At 35.6% G+C, this 16,066-nt stretch overlaps 1 protein-coding gene across 1 annotated transcript in view; it reads left to right on the top strand.

Moving 5' to 3' along the window:
• Window positions 1–15,971, top strand: part of LOC133528838 (bicaudal D-related protein homolog) — a 141,665-nt gene extending 125,694 nt beyond the window's left edge. Inside the window, exons 7-9 of the mRNA XM_061866325.1 lie at window positions 10,439–10,591; window positions 10,925–11,029; window positions 11,597–15,971. Of these exons, the coding sequence (XP_061722309.1) occupies window positions 10,439–10,591; window positions 10,925–11,029; window positions 11,597–11,722 (384 nt within the window). The 3' untranslated portion in view covers window positions 11,723–15,971. The remainder of the gene's footprint in view (window positions 1–10,438; window positions 10,592–10,924; window positions 11,030–11,596) is intronic.
• Window positions 15,972–16,066: the final 95 nt, after the last annotated feature.

Below are 16,066 nucleotides of genomic sequence, written 5' to 3'. Positions count from 1 at the left end.
TTAATCCGTATTAGGGAAACGTTGTGACACGTGAATTATGTTTCGCAAAAAGTTAGTCTGCCAACGAGGACGAATAAAGGTTCAGTTCCAATTGCAACTGCAGCAATAACGCCGCAGACATTAGCTTACCCACAGTAAATGCAACCAGCTGAAATGTGGCGTGCCAATGTAGTCGAAATTTGAATTCAACCTTAGTGCCGTAAAGGCTTTCTGTTCAAAGAGAGAACCTAAAATTTCAGTATATCTAAGCCGCGGGTGGGCCTTAGCCTGGTCAAGCAAATCTTTCCAGTCCGATCTATTCGTGGCTTACCTTCCCCAACTTGTCACTTCTAAGGTCCTGAGGGCCTACCGCGAACCACGTTCGACGTGTTGCCTCCCTGTCATACTTACGTACGAATTTACAAGTGCGATAGAGAGGCAACACGTCGAACGTGGTTCGCGGTAGGCCCTCTGATATCTTGGTATACGCCGTCCAACCATCTGAGCTTGGGCCTGCCTTTACCTCTGCGGCACTCCGGTCGGCTATCTAGAAGGCGTTTGGGTACTCTGGCCTAGTCCATCCGTAACAGAGTTTATAATATATATAAGACCTATAATAACAGCACAGACCTAAACACCACAGATAAAAAATACTGTCCTTTGAGTCCATCTTGCACGTCATAAGTAGTACTACGATTAGTTTTTTTACCTACACTACAGTAAAGACATTTTGTAAAGTTAAACCAATTAAAATACCTAACTAGAGCTTATACAATACCACATATACGCTAGGTAACTAATAAAATGCCATGGCCATAAACTAAATTACTGATGTTATCACCGAAACGCGTTGCTATTAGGCGAATACTTGCCGAAACGAAACGCTGGCAATTTATGTCCATAAAACTTCGTAGCACCACGAACGAGTGAGTATTCGGAGCGTAGCGCAAGGAGTTTTACGTAAGTTATTGGTTTCAGAATAATTAATTAATTTAATTAATGTTTTTTATACTGAGATTACTAATAGGTACACCGCACCGCTCGCCGTCGGCAGGGTGTTCATCCTCACACCTTAGAACCTAAATGGGCGTGTACTGTGCGGTTCAAAAGGAATTTCCTCCCGCGGACGCTCCGGCTGTGGAATGAGCTCCCTACCCCTACCGCTGTTTTCCCGAGGGTCTACAGTATGGGGTTCTTCAAAAAAGGAGTGTACAGGTTTTGAAAGGGTCGGCAACGCGCATATAACACCTCTGGAGTTGCAGGCGTCCATGGGCTGCGGTGACTGCTTACCATTAGGCGGGCCGTATGCTTGTTTGCCACCGTCGTGGTATTAAAAAATAAAATAAAATAAACGTTTATATTTTTTTGTTTGCAATAATATACACAGAAAATACAGATAATAAAATGACAAGTAATATACGTATACTTACCTTCGTAGTACTAATCAATAATATGCTAAAAGGGGGTCTAATGTTGCGGTCGGAGGCTGTCATATATCGAGGAAAAACTCAACCACATCGAATTTGGGATTAATTGAAAATATACTCTCGAAAAATACAGGATAGCCATACATATAGCATGAAATAACAGTCAGCATTTTTAGGGTTCCGTACCCAAAGGGTAAAGCGGGACCCTATTACTCAGACTCCGCTGTCCGTCTGTCTGTCCGTCTGTCAGCTGAAATTTTTAGCAACATTTGAAATTTGACCAAGATAACTCTGTAAATCGTATGCATTTACAAAGTGTGGCAATGTTCATCATTACACTCCCTCACTTTTTTCTATTTAAGACGGTCGTTGACTAATTACGGAGACGGATTATATTCTACCATATGTTGTAGAATGTCAACAAAAAATAACCAACTCTGATAACGTGTAAAAACATTGTTTTGGCGAATCGGGTTATAAAATATAAGGCCTCAGTGACTCAGGCTCACCCACGCCGCCTCCGTTGTGGACATCATGGGCAGTAACGACTGGCCGCCATATTTGACCATAGAGCGAACCGTACAAAGACTGGGGAGAGTTCCGAACATGTTATTAATTTCGGATATGTCTTTATATGTTTGGCATTCTAATGTTCATAATAAAGTAGATCTATCTGAGCAGCAGCGTCTGGAAGACCTAGATGCTAAACGTCATATCCGCAAGACTCGACCTAAGCCCTCTTACAAGTATACCCGCAATTCGACTGGACAACTCCATTGCGCATCGTGTGACCACATCTTCAAGGCAAAGTGTGGTTTTGCGAGCCACATTAGGGCATTTCATAATCCGGATAAAAATTGTTAATGGAGTCGCCATTGCCGGATACGGCAAGGAAGATTGATGTCTTTGTAGATTCAAAATAATACAGACAGTAGCAAAAACAGACAAATAAATAAATAAAAACTTGCAAATCATATTACTTACCTACTTGTTTTCTGACGATAGAGTCATGTTCAGACAACTTTGCGAACAAATCAAATAATTCATTAAATATTGCGATTAGTATCGTTCCGGCGTCGGCCGCTAAAAGAATGTTCACTTTTTCTTCAAAAACGAAATCTCTTTAAATTCATGTTTTAGACATTAGATCACGTTTTTTGTCTCATAAAACATAGCGTTTTTTATTCCAGTAAGCGCCACTTGCACCATTCCACTAACCCGTGGTTAACCGGTTAAACCTGAAGTTACCATGGTTAAAGTACAATTTGACAATGGGTTAATGGATGGTGCAAGTGGCCCTAGGTCAGTCAGCATTATAAATTAAAAACCCTATTTCTTAGTAGCTGTAATAACAATAACAACTTCTAAGGTCCGGTTTCAAACGTAACATACCTACGAGGTCACGTCCGTTAGATTGTATGAATTTGCCATTTTTCTATTCGATGACAGGCATGACAGCTGTCAACGCCATTTTGAATGTTGATTAATTGTTAAACATTGTCGATACCTACAACCCGTGAACTGTCAGGCTGTCACTAAGTAAATTGGTATAAAGCGAGGTTTAGACTAGCAAGAACTTGCATGCAATTTACGTGACATTGCTGACTACTAACGTAAACTGTATTCAAAAGTTTGATCTGCAATGACCGCAATGTAATGAAAATTACATGAAAGTTCTTGCTAGTCTAAACCTCGCTTAAGGATACTAACAGTAACTCTGTTGACCATTGGCTATAATGTTTTTGCAATAGAGTTTACGAATGGGAAGTAATTAAATGGTCAGCCAAAAAAATAGAATAGGTATTTTAGGCAGTGGTCAGCAAGGGTTATTTTATTAGGTTAGGCATAGGCTTTTGCTGACTAACTGATTTTTCTGTAGTCCCGTTAAATCATACCCTTTACAAACTGTCGGTTAACAGTGTAGACGTAGACTAATAAAGTAGAACCTCGATTATCCGAACCCTCAATTATCCGACCGATGAATAATCGAACTGAGATTCTGTTAATCTGTAGGCAATCTGCCTTCGCGGGTGAGTGGTGAATTGCATTCGGGGCGGGTAAGAAAGGGGGCATCCATTAATTACTCGAAGGCTTCAGGGGGTATGGTGTCAAGCCGAATGTCACTAAATCTCACGTGGGGGAGAGGGGGAGGGGGATTGGCAAATATCACGTTTTTTTCGAACATAACTAATATATGTAGTGTAAAAATTTGAGATAATCAGATAGATTTAAACTAAAACAGATTCGGTCCGCGTCGTCTTGACTAGGTACTCTCATTAAAAATAATAAAGCAAATTGTGTATTGTTTAATAAATTATACACATTATACTCCAAATACAAAATTTTAAAGATCTCACGTGAGATTTGGGAGGGGGGAGGGGTCGAGACAAATCTCACGAGATCTCACCGAGGGGGTCAAAAAGTCTCCTCACGTAATTAATGGACACCCCCCAAGTGTACATTGTGTAAATACTATTAGGTACTTATTCTATGAAACACTATTACTTATTCTATATCATGTTACATAGTTATTTATAATAGGTATCGATAGACGTTTCTCTTATTCTTGAAGCCATATTTAACAGTCGTAAAGGAAGTTAACGTCGCTATTAAACCTCGTTGGATATAGAAAACGGTTGGGAACAAATTTAAACGCTTCCTTTATCACCGGGGTTATTTCTTCATTCACAATGTTTCATGTGACGTCAAATTTTATATTGACGTGTTTTGATGAAAAGCTTTAGTTGAATTTAATGACTGAAAACTTCATAAACTACGAAAGATCGTAAACTAGGGAAAAAAATCGCCTTTTATTCTTCAAAATATTACAAACATTACGATTTTTTTTCCTCACGTAGAAATCATCTCATCGCGTTTTTGATTGAAAAATATTCGAAATTTGTATCAAGCATTGCAAGCACTTACTTTATACTTGTTCCTTTAAAAAACAACGTTTGTTTACGATCCTCATAAGTCATAACACAATAACAATAGCCAATCGACAGTAGTCAATCAATAGTTATACTCGTAAGATAAGGTTACCGCAAAACTAACTCAAGTGTTATAATTATTACATGTTATTGTAGCAAACTGAAATTACTATTGTTCAATCATTTCACTAAACGTAACAACCACAACCTACAATATAATCTATGGAATAATTTCGTTGAATATAACTTGTAGGAATTAGTTTTGAACCACAAGCTCGATTAAATTGTACTACTTATGACGTACTACTTCATAATTAGCAAATGTAAAGGGTAAAGGAATATTTAGTTATTTTAAATTAAAAACATTTAAGTCCTAGCTAGTTACATAAATAGGATGTTTATCCACGCGTCACTATTATTGGACTAACTATAAATACGATACGATAGAACGTTACTGCCAAGGGCGAAGCCGTAAATCGTTAAAAAACGCCATCGCTTCTTTGGAGGTTACCTTTTTAAATTTACCCGCTCGAATCCCATCTACAGCCATTATGGCCGATTTCGTATATTCTTTGGGCTTAATTGTAATTTTAACCTAAACTATTACAAAACAAGGTTCTTATTTGATCAACTGAATAAAATACGGACTGCAGAGTTCAAGCGATTAGCCTTGGTTGGTGACACAAAGTTAAAGTAGGTACCACATTACAAGGTTGTAACTTTCACGCAAATGCTGGCCGATTATAAGATGATTAGAAAAAGTAAAAAAACGGCGGGAAATTTGACGTTCAAGTCATAGAGCCGGAATACGACATTTATATATTTTTTACTACTATTATGTAACTCGAATGTGAGTCATTCGTATTAAAATATTATTAATTCAGAACACTAACTATACTCTAACACATCCAACTTGTCACTAGAAAAAGTCGCAAAACTTAAATTTTCTACGGGAGTTCATCCCTTCGCGCCTACACTTTTTAAATTTGCCGCCTTTTTCTACTGACAGAGTGGCTGTGCCTATACTTATATATTTCTTCATATATTCTGTCAAACAAGTTTGTCAGTAGATATAAGCTCGAAATTCAAATTTTCTGTGGGATGATAACCATCCGCGCCTAATTTTTTTTTTAATTTGCTGCTTTTTTCTACTGACGGAAAAGGCTGACAGACTATAATTAAGTAAATTTATAAAATTTATGCATTTTTTAATTCTTCACATAATAGTCTGACAAAGGGAATCCAGTTCAGCCAAACTAATTCCGGTCATCGACCATCGATTATTTTTGTTTGTTTATGATAGAGACATCCTACGGTTATCGATTAATTCCATTATCGATTCTACGGATGGATCGTGTCGCTCTGGTTGGTAAGAGCACGGGTCACTTGCCATTCGGGGTGAAAGTGGATGGGTGACCTCGGGATTATGTCATTGGGAACGACTTTTATTCCTTATAAGTATTACAACTTTCTTTGTGTTTGTTTTGAATAAAGACTCGGTATGTCAATATGGAAAATGGCGTAGAGTCGAACTATGCTAATTTTCAATTACTAAGTGAGCCAATGTCATCATTCATGTCAAATGTCTATGAAAATATGACGTTTGTAATGACATTAACTCACTTTACTAACTAAGCTGTCCAAAGTTGTAAACAGTTTTTCAAAATTACTTAATAAGTAATTTTGATTATATAGTTGTAATTTTTTCTGAATTATTTTTCTCACTGCACCCACATTCGATCCACGCAGATCGAAGATTTGATTCGATGTTTCGCCCTATGGTTGACTGGTAGAGAATTCCTTAAGGCATTAAGTCCGCCATTTGTACTTTTTATTGTGCAATAAAGTTTAAATAAATAAAATAAGCTAAGTTAACTTTGGAACGTCTGTTCAAAACGGACTCAAGACATTACGCGGTAATCTCGATCATATTATTTATTAATTATTACATGTCGGCAAATATTAGTTTGCTATATCTTATTCTGGATACCACTTAAGAGCATATAGAATGCACAGTCAGTCATCAAAACAATTGCTTAGCACCCCTGGCATGCAAATAAATATTTTTACTGAATAAATTACTTAGGTACCTTCTGGCATGGAAACCCTGTCTTATTTAATTTCAAGTGAATCACGTAGCGAATACGAAGTTCCTACTTATCCAGTCCAGGTCATTAATCTGGGCGGAGTATGTACCGTGTTACGTCACGCGGGTCGTGCAAGTCATGCAACCCTCGCACGGTTAGAGGTTTCATGTATTAAAGTGTATTGCTAGTTTTAACTGATTGTTCGTATTTAATTTGCAGTAAAGTTTATTAATGATAGATTGATTTTGTTGACCATCATAGTATCACAGAATAAATAATAGTAACACGTACAGAAATGACACTTCCTACTAAAGCGAAGTTTGACAGCGATTCAGGGACGAATCATGCTGCCCCTTTCTAACGGCCCACTGATGGTATTATATTACTTTATGTCCTCCACTTAGGCTTAAAATAAATGTTTAAGGTTTAATCAATTTTATTAAATTAATTAAAATATAGAAGAGGTGGGTAGCTACAATGTTGTTGAAAATGGATACAATAAAGCGAGCGCTGTATTAGAATACAATAAGATAAAAGTAAATTTAATTCATAAAAAAGTGTTCTTATCTTTAACACAACAACAACGCGAGTAATTTTGTTAAGCCTAAGAAGTAAAAGTCTAATACCTACTGCTTCATAATTATGAAACTACCTAGAAATCGCGCCATCATAATTGAGCGTCAATAGCGGCATAGCCTAAAAAACTAGGTTCACTTTTTATTTTAATCGAGCATAGACTTCTCACATTAGTCGCTTACAACGCTCAACGGGCATAGAGCACGCAACGCTCTACTTTCTTTTTCTTTCCGCGACTCTAGGCACCGATCTAAGAGATTGCTGCATCTGAAAGGTCATTAGGTGTGCATGATGGAAAGGAATTTCTGATTAGAGAATTTGTTATGGTTGACCTAGGATTAGACCATGGTTATTTAAAAAAAAATAGAGATAGCCTTAAGCCATAGTTATTAACTTAGATTTAAGTTATATTGCAGTGCCCTACAGGGTTTCATAGCTGAACCAATATAATGTACCAACCTGTATAACCTATGAAAGCAATAAATTCACTGATTACTGATTACCAGAGATCGGACAAATTTGCGTCATTGCTCGCAATAATGTGGACATGACTCCCAAATTAATCAAATATGTAATCATTTAATTAATTTCTTACTTGACTTAAATTTTAATTCCTAGTCAATAAATACAAAAGTTTGTTAAAGTATACATTTATTAAAGAAAATAATCAGTATTTTTTCCAAATTTTCTGCAGTCAGTCTATTTCTTTTTACATCAAAAATATACTTAAGTGCTGAAAAACTCCGCTCGCACTCCACTGATGTTAATGGGGCAAACTTAAGTAGTTTTATAAGAATATTATTATTCCAGTATAATTCAGAGTTTATTTTCTGTTCTAAGTTGTGGGCGATAACCTCAAAATCGGGATAAACTAAACAAAGAACAGAAAATAAACTCTGAATTATACTAGAATAATAATAAGCGACTGGCGGGAGCATGCACAAAGCCGTGACGAGTGGCGGAAAGCAGGGGAGGCCTTTGCCCAGCAGTGGGACACAATATAGGCTATTTAAATAAAATAAAAAAATATATTCCTATAAAACTACTTAAGTTTGCCCCATTAACATCAGTGGAGTGCGAGCGGAGTTTTTCACCACTTAAGTATATTTTTGATGTAAAAAAAAATAGACTGACTGCAGAAAATTTGGAAAACATACTCATTATTTTCTTTAATAAATCTATACTTTAACAAAATTTTGTATTTATTGACTAGGAATTAAAATTTAAGTCAAGTAAGAAATTAATTAAATGATTACATATTTGATTAATTTTGGAGTCATGTCCACATTATTGCGAGCAATGACGCAAATTTGTCCGATCTCTGCTGATTACTGACCACGGATAGTAGACACATTCGATTTTACTACTGTTTTACTTCTGAATCGAGTGCATGAGATTTTTTAACTACCTACTCTATTTACCTACGCCAAGGTTAACTATAAATTATTCAAATCGTGATCAAAGATATTTTTATACTTATTTATATAATAATGTTAGGTACGTAAGTGTAACAACAATGAAATAAATTTATTCTAGAAATCATATTTCAATAATGTACTCTGGTATATCGTCTATTCAGTAGAAAAAGGCGGCAAATTTGAAAAATGTAGGCGCGAAGAGTTGACTTCCCATAGAAAAATTTAATTTAGCGCCTTTTTCTACTGACATGTTAGGTGTGTTTTACTATATTTAGATAGTCTCACCTCACACAATATAATGTTTGATTAAACATAAACTATTAAATATAACGTAATAGTTATATAAAAGCCAAATAAAGGACATATTTTACTATAAGTATAATTACAAATAAGTCTTACAAACAAGTACAAATAAGTATTTGAGATTGTCAACGCATCCTTACATTCTAAAAGCATTAACCTAAAACAATTACAATAAAATCAACCATTACGCGTAAAATTAAAAATAACGATAATTCGCAACTGGCAACATTAAAATTAAAACAATATTAAAAGGCGGATCTCGCACGAGATATAACTACCATAAACTACTAAATTGACAATAAGCATATCTTTATATTTCTCACGATCTTCCTTCCGCAGAGGAAAGGAAAGTATGAACAATGTTTGTTACGTCTCAAATAAGGTCGCATAATCATCATTGTTTTTAAAAGGAGGTTTTGCAAACTTCAATAAAAACACACATTAACCTGGTATCGGCAAAAGCTGTTCCACTCAGATTTGTTTGGCGTGGGCGATTCGAGTTCTTAAAGCAGTTTATCCGATACTTTCTTTATAAATCCCTAGCCTAGAGATTAGGGCAGATTCATTGCAACTGAATCGGGAATCCAAAATCTAAAGACAGGATCAACTCTTTTCCTAATACGAAAGTAAATGGAAAAGGTTAAGAAGAAAGTCTTGTCAATAATGTCTACGCGTAGATTCAGGTAAGGTGGGATAAGACTATCTCCGGGGCAAGACAAAGACTTGTATGGAATCCTCATACTGTTTGTCTAGCCCGGAACAAAGTAAACTACTTATTAATCATTAGGTTTGATTGGGAAAGTGCTAAGATGAGGAAGAGATTCATTTGGAACTCGGGTCTGAAAGGGTCGTTAAATGGTAACGAATTCTTGCACGGCAATAAGTAAGTTTATTGTAGAGATGACGAGTATGTAGTTAGAAAAGCGCTATACCTGCCGGAAAAAGAAAGGTAGTGGCCCCAACGACGTGGTGGACCAGTATGACCAGCCTGTTAAAGAAGGAGAAGCTTCCTGATCCGACAAACCTAGACAAAATGTCATGGCGCAGAAAAATTTGGAGAGCTGACCCCACCTAAAGTGGGAATGAGCAAAGAAGAAGAAGATTGTATCAACAATCCTTATACAGAAAAAGATTACGAGTAGGAAGTAAAATTTATCTTTGGAATGAAGCTATAAGTTACTCGCAAGGCAATTGCAAGTAAATATGCGGCACACCTTACAATAGTAATTGGGTCACCCACACGGAATTAAGTTGTTTCTTCGAACGACGATTGGTTTTTATTTCTTGCGTGAGACTTTGTGAATTGAATGTAATAGTTTTTGTAGGCAATTATTGAATGCTTGTTAGTAACACACTTTGTTGTCGTGGCGATGACATGTCTAAACCTCAGACTAAGTACGACTGAATTTTGATGATAATAAAAAGTGTCTATCCTTCTTTGTTCCTCTAAATTTTAATTCGCTCACGAAGCTGAGAACCGTAAGTGCGATGCCGATGCACACATTTTTCTAATCTCGATTTCGCGGCGTGTGCCCAAACATTTGTCGATTTTGTGGCCTGCGTAAAAGGTACCTATCATTGAAATTTTGGTGATATTGGTTCGTGTTCGTCTACGGCGCGTGTTTCAGGCACTAAGTCCGAAAATAAAACTTATCCACAAATATCTCTTGAACTACTTAATGAGATATCGAGCTAACTGGCAATCTGATTTATTTCAGTTATCCGTGGCAGAAGTAGAGCTGCGCGCGGCGGCTGAAGAAAGAGACAAACTGCTCAACGACGCCAACTACAACAGCCTCCAGAACGATGAGGCCGTCACTCAGGCCAGGCGGGAGAGGGACGAGGCGATAGAGAGGAAAAAAACAGCTGAGGTAAGCACTTTTTAGAAAAAAACTGTGGTCCTGATGTTAGGTTTCCACATAAACATATAAAAGTTAATTCAGTTACAGTATTACATTATATTTAATCGGTCAAACATTTAAGTGGGATACCTACCTACTTAAATTAGAGTAATCTTGGAATAACCGCTGAAGACCAAAATTTTTCTCGTAATATTCGCAGATCGAAAGACAAAAATGTAGGTGGCCTTTTTTGGGCATAATGTTTCGGTCATCAGTACCTTCATTCTTTATTCCCGTCAAATGAGACTGGGGTAATTATTCAAGTATCGACTAATATTTATTTCTTGTATGGTATAATTTCAGGTGTCGCTCGCCAAGACCCGAGTGGAACTGATGCAGGCCAACAGCCAGTTGTACGAGGCGGTGCGGCAGAAGGTGGACCTGGGCCAGCAGCTGGAACAGTGGCAGGTCAGTACTACAACCTTAAATTTAGGCCCGCATTGGTGATTTGGCCGCTAACCCACCTAGTCAGTGCTAACTCTTCTTCCTCACGTTGTCCCGGCATTTTTGCCACGGCTCATGGGAGCCTGGGGTCCGCTTGACAACTAATCTCCAGAATTGGCGAAAGCACTAGTTTTTACGAAAGCGACTGCCGTGATGGTAAACTAGGCCTTATTGGGATTAGTCAGGTTTCCTCACGATGTTTTCTTTCACTGAAAAGCGTTATGTCGCTAGTACTTGACTATTTTGATCATAGTGTTTAATATACCTACCGAATTATCTAGTTAATAGCAGTATCCCAAGCCAAAACAACCACAAATATATAGTGAAGTACCGTTTATAGTTAATTGAAAGAAACAATGATTCCGATGCATAATTAGACAACTACTATCTTTGAATAAGGTACTAACAATATAACTTAATAGGTACATATTTTGTAGGATACACTCTACTTTAACAGGAACTTAAACCTTAAGCGGGCACACATTAACAGTGTCTATAAATAGTTGATTGTATAAGCACAAATAATTACAGATGGACATGCAAGAGCTGATCGACGAGCAGATGAAGCACAAGCTGACGTCGGAGAAGCGCCGCAAGCTGCCGGAGCCGGCGGCGCCGACGCGCGCGTCGCGGCTGCTCGGATTTTTTCAACGGTGATCTGTTGCGCGCTCTTGGGGCCTCCAGCCATAGACGAAACCATATCAACTATCACATTGTTCATCGTCAAACAATACGACCCGTTTAGTTTTAATTTCATCGCCGCTTTCGGTCTGAATTTATACGACAAGAAACTGACAGCTGTCATCCTCGCCGCCATCTTGAAAGATGGCGCCATTTTAGAATTTTTAGGGTGCGTTCTGATTTTATTTTCCAAACCGTGTGATGTGTACACTATGGCAGTGATAGTTAGTGTCTTAATTAGGTTTTTAATTGTAACTGTACACATTATTTTTAAATTACTGAGTGTAGAGTATATCTGCACGTTAATGCAATGATTTTATTTATAAACGACATGCTGTATTATTACCTAGCGAATCGGATGTGAGTTTTGGAATGGTAGGCGGTTTTGGTACAACAGATTCAACTGAATACGGACTGAACCAAGAGAACTGACATCTTTACGTCCGTATAAAAACCTATACCTAGTAGTAATATTAAAATAATATTTTCGATTTCTTATAAGTTAAATCTTCAGTAACATCCACTTACCTTCACATAACTGCTTGTTTTTTTTTAAATATCTTTATAAAAGAGCGTTTGATTTGCCTTTCCAAGATTGTCCTGTAATGACAATTTTGAGTAAGAAAATCATGTCGCATGCATTTAAAAAGTATCACTTCACTTTTTACTTAAATTTAAAACATTTTTTTAATACCTTAATTCGCCATTCGTTCGCAATCCATTCCTTAACTAACATTCCCATAAAATTTAATGTGTATATAACTGAATTTAAAATACGTTTTTAAATTGTATTTATGAATATTTTTCAGACGATCTCTTTTAAGGACAGTACACTTTAATACCCATACCTACTAAAAGCTAAAACTAAATAATATATCGATAGTAGCGCCTCTAGTGGATTATGGATGAACTTAATAGTACACATTTAGTTAACTCTAGGTCCCTATTTTATATTACTGACATGTATTCCGTTAAATGAAAATAATTCGGTACACTCGTCCAGTAAAGACGATCGTCTCAAAAATATCTGTAGTATTTTATCTTTTTGAGATTGTAAGTACCATTCCTACGTATAGTTTTACCATTTCACTCAAAGTGAAAACAGAGGTGCACACCCGTAGCGTAGTAAAATTATTAAAATAAAATAATTATGTGAAACGAGAGGGGCGGCGTTTTTAAATGTATTTTGACATATTTTAGTAGAAATGCACGACGTCCGACATTCTTTTATTTCAGATGGCATTTCAATACTTTATTGATGTATAGTCAATGTCAAATTCAATATTATAAATAAAATTAAAGTCATATTTATTCAAATTACCATATAATAATTACATACTAGTATGTAGAATGAGTATGCTTTGAAAAAAAAATTAATAATAAAATCTGACCATTATTTTTGCCGCCCTGATCCACTATTTTGAAATAGCCATATTATTATTTACAGAAACAATACAGAATACGAATTACATGATCTGCTGCAATTTAGGATAAAATAAATTAATCACTAGTTTTAAATAATATGTATTAATTTTAAAATTAGATAATTTCACGAGTAATTTAATAATGTACCCATAGGTATGTGAAATTGTTTTGCAATACAGACGAGGATGTACCTAATTACTTATATTTGAACTGTGCCTTAATTAAGTACCTGGCCTTTGGAAAGTGCCTTTTTTTCTTCATTAATAAACATTTTATCTGTACAAAAACAATGATTTTTGGGAAAAAATATTTCCATTACTGAGGTATTTTTTTATTACCAATGACAAACAAATGTTAACATGCTTTACTGTAACTTGATTTGCGGAAGAACATTTTATACTCGTAAATGTATGTTGAACATAATGGTGTCGCAAGTTAAAAATATAGTGGTGTAACTCAACAACCAACCAGGATCCGTGTCAAATTCAGTGAAGATTCTAATTTATATTTTAGGGTCTTCCTCTACTCATAACCTTTTGTCTGTCAAATAATTAAATTCCATAGCCAATCCTTAAGCCACTACGTATATATACCTACTGTATTCCCGAGTCCCAGAAGCCCTTATAAAGGCTTTATTCCAAAACGTAATTTTAACTTTGATTAAATTAAGGTTCCAAATTCAAACACGAAATTAACGATTCTGGGACTTAGGATGTTAAATATACGTTGTTTTGGCGGTTAGTGTCGCCACTGTCAAATAGTATACTCCACCTGTTAGAACTCCAGCAGATAGAAAATGTGTCTCATTAGATTATAGGCGATTATTTTGATCTCCAATCTTGCCATTATTGGTAAGAGGATTTTGCAAATAATTGTTTTTGAGACAGTAAATAAGCATTTTTTTTCGAAAGCAAATGTTTATATAGAAATAGAATTATAAACACTCAGATTGATTGCTGTAATAATTTTATTTCGGAATTTTAAACCAATCTTAGACATTTTATGAGTGTTTATTTTTTTACAAAGAATGACAAAAAAATCATGAATAGTAAAACTAGCTAATACTTTTTGAGATTAAAAAAGAACGGCACAGTCAGATTTGGGATTTTTTAGATTAAGTACATTTTATTATTTTTAATTAAAAAGACATTTCGCAATATAATTTTTATTAATTTATTGTTAAGACTGAATTGAAATGTAAAATATGAAATGCGCTTTTCCTAACATTTTACTTTTTACGGAGTCTGTTGTTCAATATATGTGTTGTGTAATATATAATAATGTTCAATCAAAAATGGCCTTAATATCATAAGTATCACCGCTTACTTTTAGAGGTGTTAAACTATACTTATACTATTCAGGGACCCTATCTTTACTTACTCAAGGAGGTGTCAAGGTGTGGTCAAAAGTATCTGCCATTTTCTGATAGCTTAGCAAAAAGAGAAGAACCAAGGCTCGGAACCGGTTTATTCTTCATACAAAAAATACCGGTATTATTACGTTCTTTTTCGTTCTTTGGTTTATTATTTCATTTTTAATGGGATTATCTAATAATGCGAAGTTGTTGCCTAAAAACATGATCCAGTCCTACCTAAAGAGTATAAAATAATTAAAAATATTGGGCTATTTTGGGATTTAAAAATAAACCGGTTCCGAGCCCTGAGAAGAACAAACGGCGGGAAGAAGTTGATAATAAAAGAAATGATATAAAATTGAAGTAATTTGAACCTTATGTAATTCAATTTTCAAATTTCTTCAATTTTATCGTGTTATCAACTTCTTCCCGCCGTGTACAGAATTAAAGTGTTGCCGATACATTTCATTTTAACGCGAACTGTCTAGAAGATTAGAAAAGTAATCGTGGGTGGCAGATACTTTTGGCGCATTGCTTCATACGCCACTGTTGATGCTGACTGTTCGTCTTTTTGCAAGAGGGATATACTACCGGCCTTATAGGGTGGTTGGTATACGTGGAACTTTAAATGTGTTCCTTTTTTTTTTAATGTCTGGATAACGCTCATGTCTATAAGAATATTCTAGCTGTAAGAGTACCACCGACTGAAGTCATATAGCTGCTTAACTGCTATATGCTTTTTTTGCAAGTCTTATTTTTCAAAAATATCAAAAGTAGCTGCATTTAATATTATTTAAGACATCATCCGTCGATAGTACCTTATGTTGTTTGTGGTTTTACATATCAAATTAAATTATTTAAAAAAATTACTCGAACTTATGGAACAATAGACTCCCATAAGATTTTATAATTATGTACATGTGTGCAAAACTACCGTGAATGTTAACAGTTTTTATATTTAATTTCTTAAGCACAAACTTAATTTCTATGGCGAGTATAACTTCATAGTCATTCCATTTTATCCAATAATTGTGATTGTATCGTTATGGGTCATATTTGTGTTTGGTATGACAAGGCAAGGTAGAATTGTAGCCCTATGATGCCTCCTTGAGGTACACCTATAAATCATATTATTATGGTGCTGGTGTAAGCCTAATACACAGAATTTCATCGATAAGAGAAAAGGCATTAGTTACTCTCTATATTATTCACTTTTCAGTAAAATACCCATGATTTACCTAGCGATAACTGCTATTACAGCGTGTCGAAAGCTTTTATATGATCCAAACGATATAATTTGAATATAGTATTAGTGTTCACAGATCATCTGAATCAGTGCAAACGTACTTAATGTCACTTCATCGTAACTTAAGGTTTAAATCATGTACTTACATAATCTACCTTCATTTGTTTGTGGAATTTAAATAAAGCATGAAATTTTACGTACCGTGGTGTTTTAGTGTTGTTCTTATCTATGTTATTGTCACACCTACATGGCCGCACTTTTCTCAGTACAGATGTTTGCAACACTTGCATTCTAA

The sequence above is a fragment of the Cydia pomonella genome, chromosome 20 (genome assembly GCF_033807575.1).
Source record: "Cydia pomonella isolate Wapato2018A chromosome 20, ilCydPomo1, whole genome shotgun sequence".
In the NCBI taxonomy this organism is placed as follows: Eukaryota; Metazoa; Arthropoda; class Insecta; order Lepidoptera; family Tortricidae; genus Cydia; species Cydia pomonella.
Note: the sequence above shows the minus strand (reverse complement) of the source record. Positions and strands in the feature narration are given on the sequence as shown.